The 26227-nt window shown below is 43.4% G+C and overlaps 2 protein-coding genes across 3 annotated transcripts; one reads left to right on the forward strand and one right to left on the reverse strand.

The window, feature by feature from the left end:
- Positions 1-333: 333 nt before the first annotated feature.
- Positions 334-11330, reverse strand: MFAP3 (microfibril associated protein 3). 2 transcript variants are annotated; one of them, XM_057412089.1, is made up of 4 exons: positions 11177-11330; positions 6520-6981; positions 4541-5173; positions 334-730 (listed from the first exon to the last, which is right to left on the reverse strand). In XM_057412089.1, the coding sequence occupies exons 2-4, from the start codon at positions 6797-6799 to the stop codon at positions 708-710; spliced, it is 936 nt and encodes a 311-aa protein (XP_057268072.1). In that variant the 5' UTR covers positions 6800-6981; positions 11177-11330; the 3' UTR covers positions 334-707. The 2 variants fall into 2 exon arrangements, with proteins under 2 accessions (XP_057268072.1, XP_057268071.1); XM_057412088.1 differs by lacking the exon at positions 334-730 and having other exon boundaries at positions 4064-5173.
- On the forward strand, positions 11248-21484 carry FAM114A2 (family with sequence similarity 114 member A2). Its single transcript, XM_057412087.1, has 14 exons — positions 11248-11320; positions 12550-12761; positions 12974-13073; positions 13539-13634; positions 13934-14046; positions 14997-15131; positions 15285-15443; positions 16050-16173; positions 17168-17247; positions 17947-18075; positions 18281-18420; positions 19208-19280; positions 19871-19924; positions 20648-21484. The coding sequence occupies exons 2-14, from the start codon at positions 12552-12554 to the stop codon at positions 20744-20746; spliced, it is 1512 nt and encodes a 503-aa protein (XP_057268070.1). The 5' UTR covers positions 11248-11320; positions 12550-12551; the 3' UTR covers positions 20747-21484.
- Positions 21485-26227: the final 4743 nt, after the last annotated feature.

Raw genomic sequence — 26227 nt, forward strand, 5'->3', positions numbered from 1 at the left:
AGAGACTGTGACCAGAGAGTACTCCTTACAGTGTGGGTGAAGTCTGTTCTCATTCATATTTGCTGACTGTATTTAGAGGGTTTCTCAGCAAGCTGGGGTTTTGGTGTTTGGGGTGGGCTGCAGTTTAAACTAACTAGGGGCACTTTTACTCTGTGCTCCAGAGCTGCAGGACGTGCCCATACAGAAGACATCCATTATCATGCAACATTACACACTCACATGGGAGACACGGCTTCCCTGTGTAAACCAGTGGTGGTGGGCAAGTGGCTTGCTTAGGGGCTTGGGATCACCCTCTGGCAGAGTTTAATAGACTGAACTGATTGCAAGGGGAAAGCCTGGTCACCAAAATGAGGTGGGATGGCCTCCTCCCTCCCACTCTCAGTATGCTTATCACAGAACTCCAGGGATGTTATTCCCTCTCCATGTAATTTAATAAACTGCTGCAAAACTTGCAAAGAGCAAGGGTTAAGTCAGAGCTCCATCTCCTCCATCTCAGGGGATGCAGTGAGAGCAGCACACACACTTATCTTGGCGCAGGAGTGGAAATTTCTTTATGCCATCTCAGCAACTCACTGGAAAAAAACACAATGCAGACTTGGTCACTTGAACCCTTTAGATACTCCACATTAGTGTTGTGTTGCATTTTAGGAGGTAAGCTGTGTCCAAATAAACTGTGTTTTGAGGGGGACTAAAAATAATAGAGGTGATTACAATACAGAATAGTACAATCCTGTGAAAACTTAAGCACAGAAAATACAGGTTTGTGGCTGCAGGTCACTGCACTTCACAATCACCTTCTTAGTTTCCAAAAGTAAACTCAAGAATATAGAGGCCCTCCTGAAACTATTTCAGGCCTGGAACCATTCATTTATGCATCTGGTAATGATTATTACAGATGCTGCTGAGGACTTTGAGATATAAAACAATGACAGACCGGAAGATGATCTTAAAGTCCTTTCCAACCAAACTATTCTATGATTCTATGCAGTTCTATGTCATTGCAAATGACTGAATATCCCAGAAACCTTTGACAGGCTGGCTAACAATTTCTGCTTAGCTGAATAGAGCTGCTATTTAACCTCAGACAGACAGGTACTTACAGATAAACGAGAAAACTCTAACAAAAGAAAGCTTTTGTTTTGAATTTATTTTGCAAATCTACCGATTTGTTTTATGAAAGTATGAAATCCTATGTGGTTACATTAAACAGTTACATTACAATCCAGGTAATACAAATAACCACTACAAAGTTAGTTTTAGGTACTCTTGGATAACAAGTAGATTTTACATTATTTAAAGTAAGTCACAAAGAAAAGAGAAAGTAGCCTTGTGATTGTCAAAGAATTTAGTTTAAAGCAAGGAAATCAGTGTAGATTCTCCTCATCCTATGGAAAGTTAAGGAAGAAACACTGATGTTTACCTAATCTTTCAATGTTAATGATCAATTAGATGTATCAAACACATTTAAGTCTACTCAGGATCAAGAGTAGTTCACATGTTGTTTGGAAATCAGTGCCGTGAAATTACATTTACTGTATAACATCACCATCGTCCTTGCTTTCAGATGCATAAAAATCCTGTAATATCATTTGTAAAATACACCAGAACTTCAAATCTGCTCTAATGTAATTCAGTGGGAGTAGGATCAGTTCCTACATTTAATAAGTACTCCTGATTTACTGAAATCCTTACAGCCTCCTTCCCAGGAATGAAATTAATTTAGTAAACAAAATACTGCAGTAACTTGGGAAAACTCTTTGCTTTGCTATCCAGCAATGACACTGCATTTATGAGGATCTTTATGCATCCTCATTCCTGCCTTTCCACTGGCAACAGGACACACGAAGACACCAGTTGCTGTGATCAGAAAAATCTCGGACCTATGTAAATAAAGTGTAAATACCAAAGAACAGATTGAATTCATTTAGCAACTGCTCTCCTGACACCCATCTGACACACCTCTAGTGTCATTCTGCTGCCTGTAAGCTGCCACGTCTGATGAGACATCTGTCAATCACAACTGCATAGCTGCTTCTCCAGAAGAGATTAAATGGAGCTTTGATTTTGTAGCTGCATCTCTACATGCATATGTAGTTAGGGGCAAAATGTCCAAGATGCTCCTGCTGCATACAATGCAACAGTTTCACAAAAGCAAGCAGAACTGCTCATGGGGAAAAAAGGCAGGTGCAGGTACAAACCTCATGGCCTGTGAGAGATTTAAGCAGATCATTCTCTCTTGAAGCCTTCACCTCTTTCAACCAGGACATCCAAAAGGGTGTAAAACCCACAAATCTCCATTCATGCAAGTGCAACAAACCTGCAGAGCCTGTTGTAGTACAAAAGTGAAGCCAGAAGCATCTTAGCAGGGCTCCTAAGAGAACTGGGCATTTATCCACAAGAGTATCCTTTAACACTGATCACCTCAAAAGAACTTAAAAGAAACCAGACAGGTTACACAAAACTACGCAAACTTTTCACCTGGACATAAAGTGCCATCAAACTATGGAAGCAAAGAAAAAGTTACTGTTGAGGGCAGTAACTGCCCTAATTCTCTGCAGAAGGCTTTATTCCCTTGAAGCAGATAAAAGTTTACTACAGTCTTGGAAATGGTACCAAGCTGGTGGGAATGCTGCTATAACCCAGGCTAGCAATGTTCTTCCTTCCTGAAAAACATCACTCTTACCTGACAGGCCAAAGCCAACTAGGGTGCATTTACTGGTGGCTGACTGCAGAGCTCTCCCCAGAAGGTACTTTAAAATGGTAACAGATGCTTTACTTTCCCCTTCTCTAATATGATTTGATAAATATAACTTGCTCAGACCCTTTGTTATGAGCATGCATTACAACAGATGGCCCCACCCTGGTTTTACCACTCTGCCTGCTTGTTTTCCATCTCTACTCATGTAAATGTAATATCAAATCCTCTTAAGAATCCTGAGCAGCCGTCCAGAATCATTTGTTCAACTGACATTTCTGTAACAATAAGGAAAGAAAAAGAGTTGTGGGGAATTAAATGGTGCTCCTGTTGCCAAGTTGTTAAAATTATATGGCAATATGCTTCCAGTAGTTGTAAGAAATTAATTTGTGGAGTGCTTACAAGCTTTACATCTACTAAATCTCAACAGGATACAAAATGCTATTTAAGTGATATGGCTTACAAATGTTAAGGAGAAAAGAAAAAAAAAATCAGCACCAAAGAGTGAAAGAAGAAACTAGATTCTTGTCTGCACTCTGACTCCTGGAGGCTGGATTTCTACAGCCATGCAGGAGATCCTTGCTGAAGTACATATGTGTGTGCAGATATCAGCACCTGCACTTCTCCCTTCAGTGATAAGACAGGGTATGTTGCCAGCCACTCCTGTAATCAGTGGCTGGCCAACAGCTCAGCCAGCCCCTCCACTAACTACTCCCTCTTCTACTGCTTTCTGAAAGTACTAGCCAGAGCAAAGTGAGTGTCACCTCCTTTAGTCTAATGTTGTTCAGCAGGAAGTGCACGAGACACCTGATCTGTAGATGAGTTAATTTTTACATGATGCCACTATGCGATTACTGGCATTCTTTTCTCACAACAATGTCAAACAGAATAGAAAACTTTGGATTTTCTATGGTAAATGAAATCAGCAAAGTCAAAAGTCAGACCATGCTGGCAGTGCTGTTACTGCTTCATTCTGTAAGACAGAACCAGGGTAAGGCGCTTTGGCAATCAGCACCGAGTTTAAGCAATGAGCTTTGTAACAATTCGCTCTCCACACACTAGAGTATGCCGAAGTTTTTTGCAGATGTATGGAAAACTGAGAACTCCTGGTTGTTCTCTAAGCTGCTTTGAAACTAGAGCAATTCTTCGAATCCAGCAGCAGATCCTGGTCCTATTCTTTTCCTAAGTACAGTACACTTTGATAGCAACATAGAAGCACACGACACAGAGCAGATTTGTTCAAACTCACCATGGCTCTGATGGGCTACACACACCAAGAAGCAATTCAAAAGGAGCACACAACTCAATGCATCAAGGACAACACTGACACAAAGGAATTCCGGCTCCACTTTCTGAGGGAAGAAAGAGTTCACAAAGGAAAAGATTTTACTGCAAGTTGCACCACTCAGCTTGGCCACTTCTAATATGGATCAGCAGTACCAGAAGCTACCAAGGAGCCAAGGACAAAGAATTCCTGTTTTGTAAATATTTTGAGTGTAGCAAGCTCGCTTTAAAAAGAAAAGCCACTGCACAATACTCCAAATGGCTTTTCTCTAAGAGATTTGAAATCATTCAGTCAACACTGATAGAAAACACAGATTTCAGTAGCAGTTCTGGCACATGGCAATTTGGAAAACTCTTGTGCATATGGGACTGAGGCAGCTTGTTTGCAGAACCCTTTCTTGTAGCATCCTAGGGTGGCCTGTGCCTTCTTAACAGCTCATCACTGGACTCAGCAGGTGCCCTCTTCAGAAGGTGCAAATTGGCAGCTATCATGAGAAACAGTGTCAATGCTCTGCACTTCTGATTGCAGGTGAATGGACACCTGAACAGCTATCTCCTGACCTGGCTCATTCATGGACCCATCATCTGAATCCCCGGCTGGCGAATCGCTGCGTTTCATCTCGGGGTTGATGGGGTAAATGGCAGCTTGGGTACCGCAGGCTTGGGGCTGTTTTTCCTCCTTACCAACTTCATCGGGATCGTCAACTCGCACAGCCTCAAAGATCTCCTCCATGAACGCCCTGCAGTTAAGGATCAGAGGTGGAAGAGGAATGCTTCTGGCAAGCTCTTCAATGTACCGAGCAAATTCCATGGTCTTAAACTGAGTGACTTTGGCCAACTCTAGTGTTTTGGCAGATGTAATGATAGGGATACGCTTGGCTATCTCAAAAGCCTTCTGAAGCTTCTCAGCCCCTTCCGTCCTGAAGAACTCATTGATAGCCTTCTCTGTTTTGCGGAGGTGACTGCTCATCATGCACAGCCGGGTTATGTTTAAGATGAGGGTGATGGCAAAGGCAACGAGGCACACAACCATGTAGTAGATACTCATGTCTCCTGAGGTGAAGGTTACCCTCAGGGTGACTGTGTAGTACAAGGTGTCATTACGATTAACTCCTGCACAGGTGTATCGGCCCCGGTCAGCAAAGCTGACCTTTGTGATGTTAAGGGAATTCTCAGCAATCTTCCACCGGCCACCTGGAGAGCCAAAGGGAACAAAGTGAGCTAAGGAAACAAAAATCACTGGGTAAACTAGACACAAGATGGCTGCTCCATCAATGGGAGACAGAGCTTGGAAATAAGCAGTCCATTTCCAGCACAATACAAACAGTACACCTAGGACTGAAATTTCCTTTTCATGCCTGTGATACAGACAGCCATAATCCAGTTACCAATCCTACTGCTTAATGGTAAATTGTTCTTCATGCTTGCTACTCTGGTTTTTCTTCTTCCTCTCATCTGCACTTTCTTGAGTGCTTTTGGACAGCTAGCTCTTTGTGACAATGAACCTCATTCTTCACTAGTGCTTCTCATTGACTGTGTAACACTGTTTTGAAAGACTGTCTCTATAAAGTCTAATTTTCCATATTTTCAGAGCCAGAAGTGACCCATGAAAAAGATGTGAGTCTGTAAATGGCTCTGTTGGCAAAAAACCCCAGGATTTTCTTGAGATGCAGTTTTCTGCTGAGCATGCAGTGCTGATACACAAAACCCACGCAAAAAGAAATCAATAAGAGGTTAGCTTTCTATGGTGTTTCTTACGCGTTTATAACTTAGGGGGAAAAACTGTTTTCATAACTCATTCTTCTAATTACTCTACTTTGAACTAATCTCCAGATGGCATTATAACTACAAAGAGGTTACTGAGTACTTAAGGCAGAAAGATGGCCTCCGAGAAGATCCTATCAATTAGCTTGACGACCTTCATTAATACTAATAGAGAAACCACATGCGTCTCTAAAAGACATTATTTTGTGAAAATTAAAAACTACAGGGACAGACCTCTAAGAGCCAATGCTAGGAAAATACATTCTCCCTCTGTACAAAGAGGTTAAATAGCATATATATCATCATTGGCCATTACAAATTGTGTTCGTTTCCACAGTCACACTGGTGCATAAAAGAGAAAATAAATGTAGTAAGTTACCCCATGCTTTAAAAAATCCTGTAACAAAACTAAAGCCCTGACTGCCAGCTGGGAAAGAGCACGAACTGAGGAGAATTGTGTTTAATTCATGTGTTTGGAAAAATATAATATAAACCAGAGCAATAATAAATAGAACATCAGTTAGAATCTGGTAGGATGCAGACTCATTTCTTCTGTGTAACACTGTAGCAGGATGGATGGGCTAGGACAGAAGAACTCAGCTATAATTCACATGCCACATGCCAGAGGGCAAAAGGCTTTGTTTTGCTCTCTCCTTATCTCCCAACTGTAAAAATGGGAGGATAGGAAGACAAAATGATAATAAAGTCCCAGAGGTTTTCAGATACTTTGTATAAAAATGTAATACTGAAGGATAGAAAGCAGCAGGAAAGCTCACCTTCATCTTCCTGTTCAAGCAGGTGTCCTCTGGAGTTGTACCAAAGAATATATTCATACTGGCTGATGTTCAGTTTACATTCAATTAAAATACTGGTCCCCTCTTTGGCTATGATATCATGGTGTGCTGGAGAACTTATTAAAGCTTGAGGCACCGTATGAAGGGATGCATTGAAAGACCCAAAAGCAACTGTCCAGTTAAAAGCTACATTTTCCAGTGTAAATCCAACTGAAAGATCAGCACTAACAGTTAAAATTAACAGGCAATAACTGAGCTTCATGGGAAGCCAGAGAAAATTCTTCTTTCATTTAATTTGAAGAAATGAGGTCATATGATATTAAGCTGTCTGTACTGCTATGAGACAGGAGAGGAGGCTCTTGATTTGTTCTGCGACAGAAAATGTCTGGGATCCAAATGCACTTTCAAGACCATCAATATCAGAAGTGGAAATTGGAAATCCAACTGGAACAAAAGAGAAAAAGAATTAACTTTATTAATGACAGCAAGCTTATGGTGTATTCTAATTTCATTTCCAGCAAACAGATTTCAATTAGCATAATACAAACTGTCAGCCAACAGGTTCCAAACCAGAGCTTTGCTCAGAACACAGTAATGAAACAAGGGTAAGAAGGCATTAGCATAACCTTGGGTCCTCTGGATGTTCATCTTCCTGTCCAAATAAATAACCTCAGGAACAATAATCATTAAGGGAAAAAAGACTTTTAAAAAAGAGCAAATTGTTCAGACTACTCAAAATGCAGAACTATTTTTATGGTCAGAAAGTGGATTCTGCATGTGTTAACAGAGAAAAAGTGCTTTCTTAATAGAGGAAGATAAAGAAGAAAGAGGATATAATTTCTGCCTCTCTCCCCCAGAATTGCTTTTAACAACTGGTTTTCTAATGATAGTCTTTCATTTAGCCCCTAGGAAAAAAACAAAACACAAACACTTACGTTTTTTAGCATTTACACATCTACTTACTTAATTTTAGAGGAACAATCAGTGTTAGATATCTAAATGCTACATAAAATGCTTCTAATTTGTTGTGTTGGGAAAGTTCTTGTGGCAGTTATCTACAGCCACAGAGAGGAAGTCTCTTGCTGAGTATCAGGACACTGATGTCTAAACATACTTCCTTTTTTGCAATGCCTCTTGCTGCTGCTGCTGTATTTTCTTATTCTGCCTCCTTTTTTCTTGTATGTTTTACAATAAGCCCCTGTTGAAAACCTTCTGATTTATGCTGCCACATCTCATGGGTCAGACCTTGTTTCTCATCCTCTCTACCCAAACGCTGGCCCATATTTCTGAGCAATTTGAAAAATGGCTTTTTCTAATGACAGAATTTGCACTCTTCAAATTAATGTGCACAAAAGGTATTTCAGGGAATCAGGATACAGCCTTAATGTTCTTCGCACACAAGGAGTTTTCTCTTTTAAAAGCCAGAATAAAACCAACTGATAACAAAGTGAGATGACACCAGTAAGAGAAAATCTGTAATCAGTTTTCCTGGAAGCCTGATTCAAAAAAAATTCTAAGCTAATACACATTCCCTGAAGCTATGATTCCATCCAGACTGCCCCAGAGCCTCCAACCCCCCCCAATTTACAAAGCACAGAAGCCTCAAGCCAAAATATTATCCTAAAGAATACCTCACTTCACCCCATTGACTGTGTGATTTCAGATATATCATCTTTTCTTCTACCAATAACAAATGCCAGGAGACTTGAATTTCATAAATATCACAATACAAAGGAATACACTTTCTTAATAAATAATGCATACGCTTCCGTCCTTCCAGAATCGCCAGTTAACACTGCCTAAAGCAGAAAGAAACCCTGTCATTTATGAAAAAATATGTAATACAAATAAACACAGGTGATTTGTACTAACTGTCTTTTCAGCAGAGAAAAATTAAGCAGATTCAAGCATGAGAAAATTTGCTGATAACACATTACCTAGACTAGGAATACTTTTCTGTTAATTTGTGGAAGGTCAAACCGGACTCCAGACAACATCCGATGAGAAACATATTAACTGACCCACTTCTGCTGTGGCCGTTGCCAAAACCAGTTTGACAAAGAAGGCAAATAAGACAGCTGTGTCCAACTCTCCTTCAAGCTTGACTAACCAACTCACCCACTGAATCCTGCAAGAGAAACTGGAAAACAGGCTCTCTGGTTGTTTCCCTGTAAACAGCAATCTCTCCATCTGCCCTTTTTTTAATTGGCCCCACTCTGTTTTCTATCATGCCTCTTGTCCGTTCATTTGAGACCAACGCTGAGAGCTGAATTATACCATTGTTCTGAAGAAGCTACTTTCCCATAGCTAAATGGTTAAAAACGTTCCCAAGACCTCTTTAGTTCCTGTTTTCCACCAGTTACACATTAGGGAAAGTGTGGCTGAGCCCTGCTGCCTCTGGAGAAGAGCATCCCAGCCACATCAACGGCACAAGACAATACTAAGGTTGCTGCTGATCAGTAACTATTCTTCTGTTTGAAGGTGTGGGTTTAACCTTCCTTTTTCAGATCCCTATTATTTTCAAGAGTGCTTCAGAGCCTTCAGAAAGCTGCTAACAACTGAGCTGCTTATTGGTTACCTTGTGCAGCCTTCTTAAAGCAGGATTGTTAGCAGTTTGTGGACCACTGACATTTGAAGTGCTGGAGTTGCCATTTGAGCCTGTCACAGCTCGTGATCACAGATCAGCACACATCACCCCACAACCCGGCTGCCTTCAGTTAAAAATGCCACCACACTTAATGGCTTTTGCATGCATCAGGACCTGACCTGTAAGCATTTGAGGCAGTTACAGCTGATGATAGCTCTGCAGTGAAGACAAACCCTCATTTTCAGGACCAAATCAAATATATAACTTACAGTCCTCTAAAACAATAACTTCCCAACTAATCATGTTTTAGATTTATTCTAAAATAATCTAGGTCCTGTCTCTATAAGGTCCTGTGTAGGACCTCCTGTACTTTACCTGCACTACTGTAATTTTAGATTATTAAATTTAAATTGTTAAGAGTTCCAAGAGTCTGTGACACTCCTAAAATGACATCAGGAACCTCAGTCAATTATTTAATACAAGAAATACTCATCAACATTTTCTCTCATAAGACAATTATCTTCAGTAATTGCATATGCTCTCCAATATATTCACACTGAGCTTGCATAATGGGTAAAACATTGGTGATGGGTCATTGAGTTTTACTATTAAACTCTTCGAGGTCTGATTTATTAGAAATTGTTTGTCGTGTTTTGCTTTGGAAAAGCCATTACTGCTAAGCAGACAATGATCTCTCACTGCCCAGTGCTGGTTTGTGAAATCCATATTCTTCAACCATCACACTTATGTAAAACAGCTGCTGGAGCTGATAAAGGATCCAAAAAGGATAAAGCATGTACAGTGCCTCCATTGCAATTCTTCCAGAAAGCATTAAGCCCAAGCAAGATGAAATGTGCAGAATAGAAATTGGCTTTTTTACAACTGAACCTGAAGTTGAGCTGCACATACTTAACCTTTATTAAACCGTAGGTTGCAACAACAAATAGCAGTTCAAAGATAAAACTCCATGATGCATATGCTTGTGTGAATCATCTTTGGCTCTTATCCTGAAAAAGCATATTTGTGTTTAACTCAGAGCGCTATAAGTAGTCCCACTGAGGTCAATGGAAGTACTGATAGTACTTAAAATCACACACATTTACAAGACCCTGCAAAACTGGGGCCCAAGGGGTTGCCAGTTATATGGCTTTACATTCAGTGCTAATAACATCACTCCGTACCTGGAGAAAAATGAAGCAATAAACCCGGACACACCTGACAGACCACCGACTGCTCTAACCGACTGCCACTTCTGTCTCACAGCGTGGAAACAAACGCATTTTGGCATTCCCAACTGGTAATAACACACACTAAATAGATGGAAATGGACCACTCTGCTCTGAGTGCACCTTCCTACTTGCAGTGTGACTGTGACCACCCTCTGACGCTCTTTCAAATCAGGGAGCTGCATCTGGCAGAGCCCTTAAGTCATTAACTCCTGGGAAGTTAATGGAAACAGATGCATGGCCTGGCCAAAGCCATTATACTGCTGTTCCCAGTGTAGCAGAGGCTGCATGGAGGGTTCACCTTCTGCCAGCAATAGTGAAGGCTCCTGGGGTGAGCGGCTGCACCGGCAGCCCAAAACCAAACAGTTTTGGGAGCAAACCTCCAAGAGACCAGAGCAGACCTCGCTGCTGAGTAGCTTTTGCCACGTACACAGTCTTTGTCTGCCTGACACAGGCCACGGGCAGCTCCCGAAGGGCACGGGACACGCTGCACACGAAAACATGGTTACTGTCCGCGGTCAGCTAAACACCATCAGGTACAGAGCCCCACAGAACCATCACCCTGTCCCCAGCGACCCTGCTCTCGCTCGGGTCAAACCCCGCTCAAGCCGGGCTGCTCCAGCCTGCGGGGAACACGCCACACATCCACCCTGCAGCCGAGGGACCCCGCCGGCCTCATGCCACCCCAAAGGCACCACCCCCCTCCGGCAGCCAAAACAGCGAGGCCGGACCCAGGCTGTTCCTCAGCAGCGAGGTGGGGCTGAGCTTCCCCCGAGTCCTCACCGGGAGCAGCACGGCCGGGCCCCGGTTCCCACCCGCCGCTCACCTCCGCCACCGCCGTCCCACCGCCCGGATGTGCTTCCCCGCGCACCCTTCCGGGCTAGGCCGCACTTCCGCGGGGTGCCGCTCTGCGCCTCGGCTCGATGGTTACGGTCCGCCCGGCGGGGGAGCGCGGAGCTGTCCCGGCCCGGTGGGTGAGGAGGGTGGAACCGGGGCCGCGGGTACAAAGGGCTCGAAGGGGCCCTCTGTGGGACTGTGGAGTCCCGAAAGTGAGGAGGGCTCGGGGCACACAAGGGTCCTCTGTGGAGTAGTCGGTACCGGTAGAGAGGTTTGTGGGCAGCTGGTGGGCCCTTATGGGGCAGGAGTACCATGCCAGGGGGGGTAGGGAACGAGGGGTCCGTTGTGAACTAGGCAGCGCCATGTGGGGGATGTGGGATCCTGGGGAGAAGGGGAGGGAGGCAGGCCCCGAGGGCTGGGTAGCTCAGGGGGTGCCGGGGGAGCTGCAGGGTGCGGTGTCCCACTGACTACTATGGGGAGACATGTGGAAATGGGATGGGGGTCCCCGAGTCACCCCGAGCTGTCCTCTTCGTTCACTTCAAGCCAACAGAACCCGTGAATGGGGGTAGCTGCCCGGATTGCATCCGTGGCCAGCTCCGAGGGGACGCAGCTTCATGCCGGCAGTGATGCTGGCATCTGTGGGGTGCCCAGTGTGACCCTGCCTGTACCTGCCTGCTGTTGTTGCCCTCAAGTTACTGCCCTGGAGCTGGTGTGGTGCTGCCAGCGAGGCCGGGAGGAGAGCAGAGAGAAATCTCTGCCCCCGTGAGCAGGCTGCGACGTGGCAGCGCTGTTCATGGGCCACCGTCATCCCCTGTGTGCAGTGTCAGCGCCCGCTGAGCGTGTTTCAGGTGCTGGGTGGTGTTAACACCCTGGCGAACACCCTCAGCCCCAAATACAGGAGCAAACCAGTTGCTGCCTCCCTCCTTGTCTGGCTTTCTGACAGCTATCCCCATTTTAATGGAGCCCCCTTAAAAGCAGCCTTCCCAAGCCGTTTGTTTTCACTGTTTTTCATGAAGCAAGTCATGTATTGAATTATCTGAGGACCTCTTGTACCTTTCATTTGCTTTTCAGAGTTAACAACCTGTTTCTGTCCTGTGGAGAGGGTGTGTCACTTAGATAAAGCAGAGTGGTTCTGTGGGACTTTAAACTTCCAAGTGGGATGTTTCTTTCCAGTCAGATGTAACTTGGTGTACACATTTGCTTACAAATGTAATCTGTTCATGCAGGTACGTGTGGCAGCATGGAGGGCTTTCTGTCTTAGTTGTGTTTCTTTAAAACACAAATGTGATGCTTTTGAACCAATGTCAGTGTGTACAAGGGAGTGATTGTTTTATCTGCTCTGCTTTCTATGGGTGTTCGTAGTCATGTCTGAGAAAGATAGTGTTGAAGATCTGAAAGAAGAAACCTCTAATGAAGATGGAAATGAACAGAAAGCAGAGGGCCTTGGCAGCACTGAGAGCAATGAAGAGAAAGAGCAAGAGATCGAGCCTCCGCCTATGACTCGGAAAAGACCTGAACCCAAACCCACAAGTCAGCCTGCTGCCACAGAGAAGCCTGCAGCTGAAACCCTCAAGGTATGTTCCTGTGCTAGCTCTGAATAGCGTGACTTCACGTTTCATGGCTTTGAGTACAGAAGAATGCTGAGCATAAGGCTCGCTCCTCTTCTGAAAATTCACATTGGTGTTTATCTGAAAGGAAAAAGCTGCACAAAAGTGACACATCACAGACTGCTTGTGTTCCTCTGCTCACCATAATACCTACATCACTCTCCTCTTCTTCATTAAAGGCCTCTGATTCTTCAGCTGCAGTTCAGACAGGATGGGGTTACTGGGGAAGCTGGGGGAAATCTCTTCTGTCAACTGCATCTGCTACTGTAGCTACTGTAGGTAAGGCTCTTTCTGGTATTTGATATATATTTTAACCATTCTTCATGTCTCAGCTAATGCTTTTGAGCTTGTTTCTAGAGAAGGGGATTTCTGTCATAGCAGCAGTTATTGGAAAAATGTCAAGGGAATTGTTAAGTAATGGAGAAAACTTGTAGCAATAGGTACAATGAGATTAAAGAACTTATGCATAGCCAAAATGACTTTCAAACTTTTAAGGTGTTTGCATCATTTTCAGCTGGTATTTTAAACTGCTCTTCAGCCAGTATTTGCAACTTGATTTAAAAGCTGAGGTGAAACCTGAGTTCATTACATTGGTAAGCAAGCTGGGTGGCAGTAGGTTTTAGTGCCGGGTGAACTGTCTTAAAAAGGAGGAATACAGAATAATAAAACCCAATATGCAGCCCTGATCCTGTTTCTGATTTGATTTCTGTTGTATGGTTAAAGTAATACTGTTGTCTTCTCTAGGTCAAGGTATTTCAAATGTCATAGAAAAAGCAGAAACAACCCTTGGGATCCCCAGTCCAAGTGAAATCTCTTCAGAAACTAGAGATGCTACAAGAGGTCAGTTTTTACTTCGTAAGAACAACACTGAAACGCTTCTATGATTCTATGACTTCTCGTAACGTAATCAGCCCCAAAATAACATCACCTTCCTCTTCACCTTGCATGTTGAGGTAGATATCTCAGTGCTAAAATAATACTCTCATACTTCTGTTAGCTCTGAAAAGAAGGTAGGAAAATAATGCCAATTCTGGCTCTGCTTCTGGCTGATGCTTGGTGTTTGATTATTTTCTCCATTCTGCAGCTGACAGGATCTTTTGGGGGGAGCAAGGAATTTAATTTTCTGCCTTCTAATGCAGGAAGCGAAAATCCTGGTGCTAGCAGCACAGATGCAGTTGGGGATGGCAGTTCCTTTCCTATTGCCGGAGCTCTTGAAGTGTTATCAACCATCTCTACTGCTGTCCAAAGCACAGTGAGTGAGTTGGGAACACAGGGAAAATGGGTGTAAGAGAGCATTGGGGTTTTTGCCTTTCATCTGAAACATCATAAGAGAACGGTTTTACTTCTTATTTTTTTGTGGGATGAATGGTGAGAAACTGTTCCAGTCTTCAGACAAACTTTATCCTGTGCCTTGCTTCTAACTGATATTTAATGTGTAAGTTGTCCTGAATTTTGATAGGATTAAATGTTGACTCATAACACAAAAAACCTAACAGTGGACAGTGTGGTGTGTGCATTCCTGTGCTTGTCACCTCTGTACCCTGTTATCTCTGCTCGCTTCCTTTAGAGTATTCAGGTAAAATGCAGGGTCAGACTCATTCCTGGAATATTTCCACTGATTTCCACAGAACTGTCTAGAGATGAAATCCATTCTCTTCTTCAAAACTCCTGTGAAACTAGCCCAAATTGCTTGGAAATCAGTTTGCTCCTGTGACCATGGGAAATACACTTCAAAGGAACACATTACCCTTAGAAACTGTGCTTTCGTGATCTGTTGTCTTGTCAGTTTGGCCATGAATCTGAAAGAGCTGCAGACAGAAAGCTTGCTTTTGCTTTTAAGGCTTGAACAAGAGTTAACAACCAAAACCCACAGGTCTAGTGTTTTCTGATTGGAAGGATGAGAACTAAATACTTCAGTGTGCTTAAGAACCAGCTTATTCACAAAAGAAAAGTGTATTTCCCATTAGATTGCTGCAGCTGTCTGAGTACTCTATTAAACTGTAGGATGATAGTGTGTTGTGGCTCTTTCCATGTCCTTCTTTGTGGCAATTAGGGTTGAATTTTAGGGTGACAAGGATCAGTTTGGATTTTATGTGAGTGTCCAGCATGATACTGCTGATATAAATCCTCCAGTTCGTTTCCTTCAGTTGTATAGTTTTCTATGAATTTTATGTGCTGCCTATATCCAAATCTGATTTCTAGGGAAAAAGCGTTATTAGCGGAGGTCTGGATGCCTTGGAATTCATTGGGAAAAAGACAATGGATGTAATAGCTGAGGGAGATCCTGGATTCAAAAAAACAAAGGGCCTAATGAACAGAAACTCCACGCTATCTCAGGTATGGCAGTTCCATATCAGCAGCTCATTGGTTTCTCCCTTCTTTTACAGTCCCATCACTATGCAACCTTTTTTACTATTGAACCAAACGCCTTCTCCTCCCCTGCTCTGTATCTTCTGGCACTGACCTGAGTACTCTGCTTTTATTTTTCAGGTCTTACGAGAAGCAAAGGAGAAAGAAGAGCAGCAGACAGCTACTGAGGTTGCCATGGCTACGGAGAAGAAAGCCCATTATGGGTTACTGTTTGATGAGTTTCAGGGTCTTTCTCATCTGGAGGCCTTAGAGATGCTTTCCAGAGAGAGTGAATCAAAGGTAATGGCCTTGAGCAATTTGCCTTCTATTTTGAAGTCAGCTGAGCAGGGAAAAAAAGGCCAGAAATATATGGATATACATGCAAAATCGAGTGCTCAGAACTTGCTGTAAAGTGATGGATTACACAACTTCGCTCTGACCCCTGCATTATGATCTGGTGTTTACCTTGGGAGCGTTATGTCCTGTCCTCAGCCCCTAAAGCCATTTTCTTTACCCAGCTACCCTCAGTTCTTGCATGTCTTCAACAACATTTCACAAATTACTCTTTCCTCATAGTCACTTGTTTGCTGCCTTGGTCTGGAGAAAAGGAGAGTGTTGGAAGCACAGCAGAGATTGCCCACTCTGTCTTGGGGCAGGAAGGAGGGCAGACCAACGTGCGATTTCAAGTCATTCATTTTTTAAATGAAAAATTGAATAACTGCTGAAGAATCCATTATTATTTAATGTGTCTTCACAAATGGGTCTTTTTCTCTTTTCTCTTCCTTGTAGGAAAGTACTACTTTCTTATTCAGCCTGATGTTTTTATGTGCAGTGTAAACCAGTGTTGCATCTTCCATTGTCTGTCTTTTTCTTGTTGGATTTATGATTCTCTCTTTGGCTGTGCAGGTGAAATCGGTTCTAAGTGCTCTCTCTGGAGAAGAGTTGGACACACTGAAGGAGGAAATGGAACAAGTGAAAGAAGCATTTTCTTTACCTGAATTCTTTGAAGAAGAGGAGGAAGAAAAGAAGGGTAAAAGAGCCCCAGGTTCTGGAAGAGCAAGCTGGTTCTCAATGAAATTCTCAGTGTAGAGCCAACCAGCCTTGATCACTAGCAATGGGCAGGTTGCCAAAGTTAAGGTGTTCTTTAGCTGGATGCTTAATCCTAAAGCCAGCTGTGGCCAGGAGCATGACAGGTAGCAATATCCTTCATCTCTGGAAAGCTGCTGTGAATTAATTCTGTAGCAGGAATGATTTCTTGCCAGAGGAGGATTAAAGTTGTTTTAACTCCTGGGCAGTTCATACAATTGACCTTGAGCCAAGGTACAAATTCAAAGAGATGCTGGGTTTCCCTGACCATGAGGAAAAAACTGTGAACAGAGATGTCCAACCTGTGGGAAAGCAAAAAGCCTTTGATTTATGTGTTAAAAGAGAGTTAGCCACACAGACCAAAAGACTCAAGAGGTGCCTCCATGCACAAGAGCCATCTGATTCTTGAGGATTATGCAGATTTAAATGTAAATTTCTCGCATTGCTTTTGCCTAAATGGCTCATCAGGGAGGGCTTACACACCTGCACTTGCTATCATTTAACATTTAATGTATCTTTTATATTTGCACATGATGCATCTCACAGCCTTCCCCCCACTGTTAACATCTGCCCTGCCATATATAATTGGAGAACCATAGGCTTTAAGTGATATTTCAGGCTCTCCAAGGTGATGTGCAAGTTACTGCATTATAAAATGCTGCCTGTAAAAAAATAAAAGTGGAATTACCTGAGTTACCAAACTGGAATTAAGAAAGCAGAAGTTAACCTTCTGGCACTGGTGTCTCCGCTGTTTCAGAACTTACCTTATAAATTGTATTTAAAAAGACCAGCCTCAATACATGTTGCCTGAGGTGATGATTTGAACAAAAATAGAGGAGATAGTTGATAGATTTGGGCAGAGCTAGTTCTGCATTGAAGTGCTGCTTATTCCTGTCTGTGTCCTTTGCATGGATTCTCTAACTTTTCCTGTTCTCTAGGAGATGAGGAGTTCACAAAAGAAGTAACAGAGTTGTTTTCAGAGTTGCACATCTCCTCAAGCCCGGCCAAACTGATCACAGTGAGTTATTTCCTATCTTCTAAAAGCTGGAGAGATTTCTTACAAGAACTGCGTCTCTTCCTGTTTTGTTTGTGAAAATATCAAATGCATGAAAACAAGCCTTGTTTTAGATCCTTTGACAATGGTAGGCGAAAGAGATGGGCCATTTCCTTTGACCTTATGGGGCAAAATCATGTTCTGTAATGTTTTTGGTTCTGAATCAGTAGATACTAGTGTGTCTTTCCCTTTCATTGTGCAGTTACAAGTGGTGGCAAAGATAACTGTGAGCACTAAGCCTTCAGCCACCACAGTGAAATCGACCTACAGTCATGCACTGAAGTCCTCCTCTTGGTACAGAGCAGCTGGTTTTGCTATGTCCAGAACTTGGTATGAGGAGGTATCACTTTTCTTGCCTTCATTTTACTACCCTTCAGATCCACCAAGTGGCAGCAGTATGCTGTAGACAGGTTTTTAAAGCACCTCTTTTAAGTTGTGGTTTTGCTGGTAAACTAACACCCAGTGCTGGAGAAATGACTGCCCTCAACTACATCAGTGCAGCCAGCTGACCTGAAGCCACTAGGATCATTTGCTCTGGTTGTTCTCACTAGCTCAGGAGTTATGGCTGTTTTCTTCCTCCGTAGAGATTCAGTACTCCATGTTTTGTGGTGAGCAGAGGGGCTTCATTCCAGTCATTAAATACTATGGCACATCTTCATACAGGTGAGGACATCTGCTCATGAATGGATAGCACAATTCAACAGTAGTCTTCCTAAAGAAGAAAAAGAGAGTGAAGAGAATCGAGAAGTAGAATCCAGAGATGGTGACCACGATGCTAGAAAATCAGTAGAGGTAACTGAGTGATGAAGGAAGAGAATGTCTGACCATAGAGTGTTTACCTGGCTGCTGAGTTACAGTTGTGTTTCCCAGAGTCTTTGTGCAGATCCTGAGGTCTGAAAGTGCAGTGTAGTGACAGCATGTTGTGTGATTCACTTGTCTGAAATAATAAAAGCTGCTAGTTTATGTGTGGTCTGGGGAATCCTCTTAACTCTTGCAGGATATTCATGCATTTGCCATAAGAAGTCTGGCCGAACTGACAGCATGCTCCATTGAAATGTTCCACAAAACTGCAGCTTTGTTTCTACATGGTCAGAAACAAGAGGTGACGGCCACAGACAGAGCCAAGTCCCTTTCACAGTAAGTTCATCTCTTACTAAATGTGTAGCTTATAATTACTGACATACTGATTAAACTGTTTAATGATGCTTTGCAAATCATGGGATGTAGGGCTTTTGAGTTCTGCATGTATGTTTAAAGTTGCAGTGGGTGGCATCACTATCTTCCAGCAGTATTCAGCTGCCTCTTCTTTCAGCTTAAAGATATTTCTTGATAAGAAAGAGGAAACCCTACTTGAAAGCTTTTGTTTAGCCAAGTAGAATGTTTGCCCTAAGCTTGTGCTAGTTAGTGGGTAGACATATAAAATAAGACAAAGCAGTTGTATAAAAGTGATTCTTAATTACCTCTTTGCTAATCTTTTAGTATGTTAGGTATGCAATATTGTAAAAGTACTGCAGCTAAATTAGTACATTGGTCTTTCCAATAACGCATAACACGAGGTTTTTCTCTTATGTCAGGAGATACTTGGCAAGCACATGAAATATGCAGTACTTTCAGAAAGTAACACTTGTCAGTAAAAGGAAAAAGGGAGTTAGTACCATTCCTTCTTGAAAGGACATGTTTGTCCTTTGAATGCTGTTTCAGACATTCAGCTTTAATTGTTTGTTTTTACATCTTCCCCCTTCCTAATTTATTCAGGGAACTTCTGGAGCTTTGTACACTGTTTATATGCTCTATATCAGTTTTGGTTTAATTGCAGTTTTGGTTTAATATGCATGGAAACAAGGTATTTATGTGTTAGAGGAATGCTAAAAGTTATTCCTGTAGACTGCATTTATTACATTGTTTTCCCACTCTTCTTTCACAGAATGACAATTATGCTGTGTAAAGAACTGTCAACTTTCTCTAAAGAGTTTACTACATGCTTAACGACTGCAGGGGTAAGAGTTACACCATAGTTCTTAGGAATGAGATGTGGCTAGTTGATTACAGCCTTGAGATCTTCACCACAAAGTGCTTTTTGTGTTGGCACATTTATATATGCATTTTTTTTTGCCTTGTAAACTGATCTTTTAGGTCAGTGTTTCCCAGATTGTGGCATCTGAATGTATGCTGAGCTTTTGAATGCCTTCTGCTGCATTCAGACTGGTGTGGGGGTGAGTGCAGAGGGGGAGTGGGAGCTGTCGGTACTAAGGAGACAAAAGTAAATGAGGTTTGTGATCCTAGTGTGGCTTTTCCAAAACACTCAGGTGTTATTGAAGATAGTATCATTATCTCTCAATTCTCCAGCTGTCCACAGTACATTTAAACACATAATGTGCATATTCATATACGGCTTACGTTGGGCATATGTGGGTTGCTTTGTTCTTATTTGCATGCTACAAGGCAGGTCCTCTGCAGCTTGTAACTTAGCTTTCCTTGAGTCAGGGGAGCAATGGTGATTTTATGCCTACCAAGGATTTAGCTTTATCTTGCTTGAAGAAATGTGATCAAATTTCCAATCAGGATAATATATGTCTGATCTCTGCAGGTCAAAGAGAAAGCAGATGTGCTTAATCCCTTAATCACTGGAGTGTTTTTGGAGGTCAGTTATGCTAAAGTTAAAACGTTGAGTAATACTTAAAAAATAGATATGCTGTTTTTTCCACTTTGGTATCCTTGTGTGTGCCAAGCCTCATGGTCCAAGATTCTGCTTCCTTATCTAATCACTTGAACGTTCTAATAAATGTCTGTAGATTTGCACAAGAGATGAGTTACATAGTGAAAGGTGAGCCTGTATGGTCTCAGCTGACAGTTATGATGAGTCAGAAAAAACATGCTACATCCAGCAGCCTGGTTTTCCAGAATTGAGGTGTCCAAAGTCAAACCTTAGACAAGCTCATAAATAAACATGCAAGAGTCCCACACTTCCTATCTGTTAAACTGGTTCTCAGAGCTTGTAAATTTCAGAGGTGTGGTAGGAAATGGGTGTTTCCTGTTGGTGTGTTATTCCTTCCTGCCACAGCATTCTTATGCCTCACTTTGAAACGGATTCTTCTCATCTATTCTTGAAAACAGTGTCCTACATTTAGATTACACTTGATCTTGTTTGGCAGTTTTGAAGCCAGTTGATTTTTTTGCCTAGTGGCATAAAACTCCTCAAAAACTTAATGTTAAATTGATTTCTAAAATGAAGCCTTAAAAATCCAACAAGCACGAGGCTTCTGTTATGTGCGTTATTCAATGTTGTTTGAAATGAGTGTGTGGTTAGGAAAGCTGATTGGTAGCGTAATTATTCATGTGTGTATTTTAATTTTTGTTTTCACAGGCTTCAAACAGTGCTTCATATATCCAAGATGCCTTCCAGCTCTTGCTGCCTGTACTTCAGATCTCTGTTATTGAGGCTAGAACGGAACTATCACAGTAATAAAAACCCTTCTAATTAAGAACTTTTTGACCTTCCCACTTCGTAGTTTCCATGCTGGAGAGTGATGTAATAGCTCTTATTAAAGGGAAAAAGATTAACTCTGATCGCTGCTGCTGTAAGAACCGTGATTAAATGCAGTCTGGCAATGACAGCTTCTACAGCACTGAGAGATGTGATTAGCATAGTCCAGGTTGGTGGGCAGTGTGACAGACTTAAGTGCAGACTGCTTCTCTGTTTCCATGGACTGACTATATCTTCTCACTGAAATCCCTCTGCTGTATCTGTTAACAAGCCCTTTGTCTTCACAGTCCAGAGAGCTTCTGCCAGTGCTGGAGAGAAGAGTAGCAGCTGGGCAGTTAAAGAGTTAGCTAAACTCATGGTGTGATTTTTAAGTCAGAGAGACATAATTAGGCTCCTGATAGCTCTGCATTGGTGTCGAACTGAATATTGGATAGGAAGTGCAAGAAAAGGCAAATATTTATGAACCTTGCAGTTCCTAGACTGGAAAGAATAGAGCTGGAAAGAGAGGATTCCTTATCAAGCTGTTGCTGCTGAAGAGAAGCCCTGGTTGCCTGAAGATGTCTGTTAATGACTCAGGGATGTGGGATTGGGACTCTCACTAGGGTGCTGTTCTCTTGCAGAGTGCTTGCTTCAGCATGAGCTGCGAAAATGCTGATCTGGCCCTAAGAATGGGGGTACTTTGCTTTATAGCAATAAATGAGAACTGGCTAAAAGAGATTGACTTGTGTTTGGGCAATTTAATGAGAGAATTTAGCAGGAGGATTCCACTTCCTCAGTGCAGCTTCACATGTCAGCCACAGACAACTCAGATACTGCTTGTCTCCACTTTCTGTGTAAAAAAACACTATAATGCAATGCTCCTTCTTCTTGGAAGGTATATTAAAGTAGGGGGAGAGGAAGCAATTTGGTTCTGTTAGCAGGAGCCCTGATTTGTCTCAGAAGCTTCATGTACAGTGTCTGTTTCTTTGTGCTCTGAAATTTCCCTGCTTTGTTCCTTTCTGCAATGTCTATCTTTTGAGCCTGCCCATTGGGAGGGAACAGCCTCTGTTGGAATCACAAGAGCAGAAATGCACAGCTAAAATGGAACTTCAAGAAGTCCAGAATAGCTAACCAGAGGTGACCGAATGTCACACCTGCCTCTGTACCGGCTCATTGGTGACAGTGATGCTCAAATCCTGTTTGGAAAATCCTCTGGGTTTTAGCAGGTCTTGCACGTTTCAGCTGTACTGAAGGCTTAACATTCCTCTATTTGTGCAGTAGAGAGGTGTTCTTATTATTAGAATACCTTTTGGATAATGCTCCTCTGATTTTTATATATATATATATATATATATGGGGAAAGCCTTGCCTTAGTCATGGGTAGACCGATTAGATCTCTAAAGGGAGAGCTGTGTTTTTTTGCATCTTAAAGGCAACTAAACTTGAAAGGAGAATGTCTGGTGAAAAAAAACCCTGTGCTACCATGAATTCTGTATTTTTTTTCTTGGTTTGCTTGATAGCATTATTAAAAGAAGGATTTCTTTTGACAACCATTTCAGTGAAAAGCTATTGAGGTAGCAGTGGGCATGAACACAATGAGAAGCAAGAACGGTGGGGTTTTTGATTCTAGCCCTGGCTGTGGTTTGTGGGGCAAAGCTGGGACAGCTGAGGCTTTTCTCATGGATTTTCTCATGGCTTTTCTCTAGCTTTCCCAGAGCAAAAAGAACTCTGAACCAAGGCTGGGCAGTGAGGGCTCCTACAGCCGAGCTGCCAGTTCCTGCACCAGTGCAAAATGGTAACTTTGCTCCTGCTAAAAAGCCAAAATGTACAGAAATGGCAGAGGAGAAAAAAATAAAGATATGGCACAGCAGCTGCTTTTCTTGCAGATACATTCTACTGACCTGCAGTGCTTTAGTGGAGTTTAATAATTAAAGGAAATGAGGTGATTTGTTTTGAATATGCAGACAGTAATTCTTTCTTTGCCCACCTGGATTTTGTTACAGCAGCCAGTAATCAAATGTTCACCAGCTTCACTGGTGTGCCAGTGCAAGGACTGCAATAGACAGCCAACTAAAACAGATCCACAGTTGCTGAAATCTTCCTACCCAAAGGGTTCATCAGAATTCAGCATCCAACTGTCTGGAGGTCTTACTGCTGGCCTTGCCTTGTGCATGAACCTAATGAGAGCTGGCAGTAATTTGAGCACTTGTGGTAGTGTTTGGAGAGGTAAGAGGTGGCTGAGAATAGAGAAGAGTTAGCTAAGATGCTGGCAGGGACTCGAGGGGGATAAGAGAAAAAAGCTTTCCACAATTATTTTCTTTCCTTGGGAGAGATTCTGTTATTTGTAGCTGTAAAAGCTGCTTCCTGGCAGCTGCTGTGGAAAGGTTTAAAACATAAGAAAGGCTTGGTCCTCCCGATGGGCTCGGGGATGTGCTCCCAGCCCTTTTCCAACCAGCTTCCCAGGGACTCCCTTTCATTATTAAAACACACACGTTCGGTAGCAGCAAAACCTCTGACACAGGCGGGATGAGCAGTTGTTGTCATTTGAAAGAATCAGCAGCTACATTGCCACTGGTGGCACTACCAAGGGGACAGCATGTCCCACGTCACCTACAGCGCAAATTAAATGCCCTGACTCAGAGGCAGGAAGGGGAAAATTTGTGGCAGGAGGAGGCATTTCTTTCCCAGGTGTGGACACTGGATCCTAAATAAACAGTGGTCTGTGATGATGGAATTTAAACAGAGATTGGTCTTCTGTAGCTGAAGAAGATGTAAGTGCACAGAAATAGAAGTTGCAAGTGCTCAGTACTGTGCTAATTAATGTTTTCAGTGAGTCCCTCAAATCTCTGCACTGTGACAGCAGCTCAAAGGTGGCTGTATGCTGGTGTTTTGGGTCACCCTGCTGCAGGGTGACAGCAGAACCTTCATGGTCTGTGGGTTGGGACCTGGACGTGGCTGCAGGTTCCACTCTCTGCTCTCCTGCTGGGTGGTGGCAGCCACCCCTGTGCTGTAAGGCAGCAGTTAAAAGTAAGGTTGAGTGTGGTGTTTGTAGGGGAGGATCCTCCTTAAGGTGGCAGGGCTGGATGCCATCAGGTCCCAACACCACACAGCCTCCCTGGATCCAAACAGGGTCCCACGCTATGTTCCCTGTGCACATCTCTGCCAGATTTCTGCACTGTACCCCAGGCTGCATCGATCTGGTGGCTTCATCCTGCCGGGACAGGCAGGATTGCTGCCATGGTTTACCCCAAAACTGGCTGCGAGGAGTTCCCAGAGTGATTTGCATGTGAGTTGAAGCATCTCTGCTCCAAAGAACCACAGCTATTGACTATAAATTGGCAGCAACGGGGACTCTGCCACCCATTTTGCTGAGCTGCTCCAGGGTTTATCCACCCTTGCTGTTAAAACACATCCCTTATTTCTGATCTAAACCCGCTGAGGGGAGTTTTGATTTTAATTTAGGGCTCCAGTGGAGGAGGCCTGGGGCAGACATGGTTGGTTTTTAGGACAAGTGACTTCTATACAGCTGCCTGCTCCCTGCATTGAGTTACCCAGGGTTAGTCTCACTTGGTGGGAGGGGACTCCATGTGTATTGCAATTATTGTAAGTTAAAGTCAAATGACTGCGGGAGCAAATTTGTTGTAGAGTTGAAGGTTTTAAATGGGGCAAATCTTGCGGGAGAGGTAATACCTTTTATTAGGTGGAGAAAACAAATTAGCTTTCAGGTACACAAGCCCTTCTTGACATTATTGTTACTGTTATTATCCCATATTGGTGCTATTAGAAACGAGGGCATTGCATTAGAGGGGAAGCACATTATGCAAGTGTTTAGACCTGCTGGTAACTGCTCTCTGCTGACAGGTATTTGCTTAATGATATGTTGGAGTGAAAGCCAGCAGCAAGGACATGGTTCAGAGGGAGCTGGGAATACTGAGTACTTCATGGCCTGGCCTTGCCAGGACGTCTTGGAGCTGCCTGACACCTCTCACCGGGAGTGGAGCAAGGACCTGCTGGAGGCTCCTCTCACTGTGGTTTTAAGGACGCCCCAAATCACCTCTTCTCTATTTCCACTAGGGTGCTGACCATAGCACATTCCCAGACTCTGAATGCTCCATCCCTGGTGGTGTTCAAGGCCAGGTTGGATGGAGCCTTGGGTGATACGGTTTAGTGAGAGGTGTCCCTGCCCATGGCAAGGGGGTTGGAACTTGATGATCTTAAGGTCCTTTCCGACCCTAACTATTCTATGATTCTATGAGTCCTCCTGGGTCCCAGGACTGGTTCCTATGGATGTCTGCAGCCTCCAGAGCTGCCCTGGCTTGCTTGCAAAGGGTCTTTCTGCTCTGCCTGTGCTGGAGGCAATGCCTCTTGCAGGTATGCATGGGACTGGTCATGTTCCCAGTGTCATGTGCTGTCCGTGGCAGAGCCAGTTTTTCTGCTCTCAAAATGGGACTAGGGAGGAGACTGCAGCACTCAAATACCCAGATCCCTGGCAGCTGCCAGCCAGGCATCCAGGAGGCCACTTGTCTTCATCAGCTCCAGGTAAGCCTCTTCCCTGTCTCCCTCATGTCATTGAAGGGATTTAGAGACTCATATACCAACTCCACAGGCTGAAGAAGCAGAGCAGGAGGGCAGGGTGAAGCAGAAGGTGCAGCAGGAACATCACTGGGACAGCTCGTGCTCAGTGTGGTCTTGAGGACGGCAATTGGGCATCATGCTTGAGGGAAGGATTTTGGCTCCTTGGGTGAGACAGGAGCAGGCACTGTGACCTGTAAGCCCATTGTACTGGTGGGGTAAGGCCATCCAGGCTACCGTAAGGCCACGTGCTTCTCGAGCTTTGGTTGGCTGTGGAGGACAATCACAGCTTGTCAGTGAGAACCATGGAGCTGGGCACTGGGGTTTGCTGGTTTGCCTGCCTGGGCTCTAAGGCACCAGCTCATGTGGGGCAGGGAAACTTGGCTGCCCAAAATGCTGCATGGCCAAGGAGCTGGTAAAACTGGATTTGCTGGTCTGGGATGAGGATAAAGCTGAGCTTTGGCAGCTGTCATCTGGGCCATGGATCATGGTGGGGACTGCAAAGGATGCTGGAGACATCCCCTCAGGTGAGAGCACAGGGAAGACCTAGTGCAAAGCTTGGGGTCCATCTCTGTGTATCTCTGTTCACCTTGTGCCTTTCCTACCTGCTCAGACCCAAGCAGTGAAGGCACAAGGCAGGGGCATCCCCCATGGATCTGGGTCTGAACACACACTGAGGAAGCTGTGAAGCAGCTTTGGTGAGCGGGACCGGAGCTCAGGGTATCAGCTACACCTCCTGCATCTTCCCAGGGGCTGCCTTTTCTTTTGTTAATGTTTGATTATTTTTAATGATTTTAGATTAAAATGTAATTATTTTCAATCAGTAGTTGCACCTCTTAATTACAAAGATGAATTAGATTACTGTTTGTTATTAATTAGATTTTAACTTTGCACTGATTCTGCCTTTTA

This window comes from Pezoporus wallicus, unplaced genomic scaffold (genome assembly GCF_028554395.1).
Source record: "Pezoporus wallicus isolate ANWC-B61680 ecotype Strahan unplaced genomic scaffold, APGP_CSIRO_Pwel_v1 contig_6354, whole genome shotgun sequence".
In the NCBI taxonomy this organism is placed as follows: domain Eukaryota; kingdom Metazoa; phylum Chordata; class Aves; order Psittaciformes; family Psittacidae; genus Pezoporus; species Pezoporus wallicus.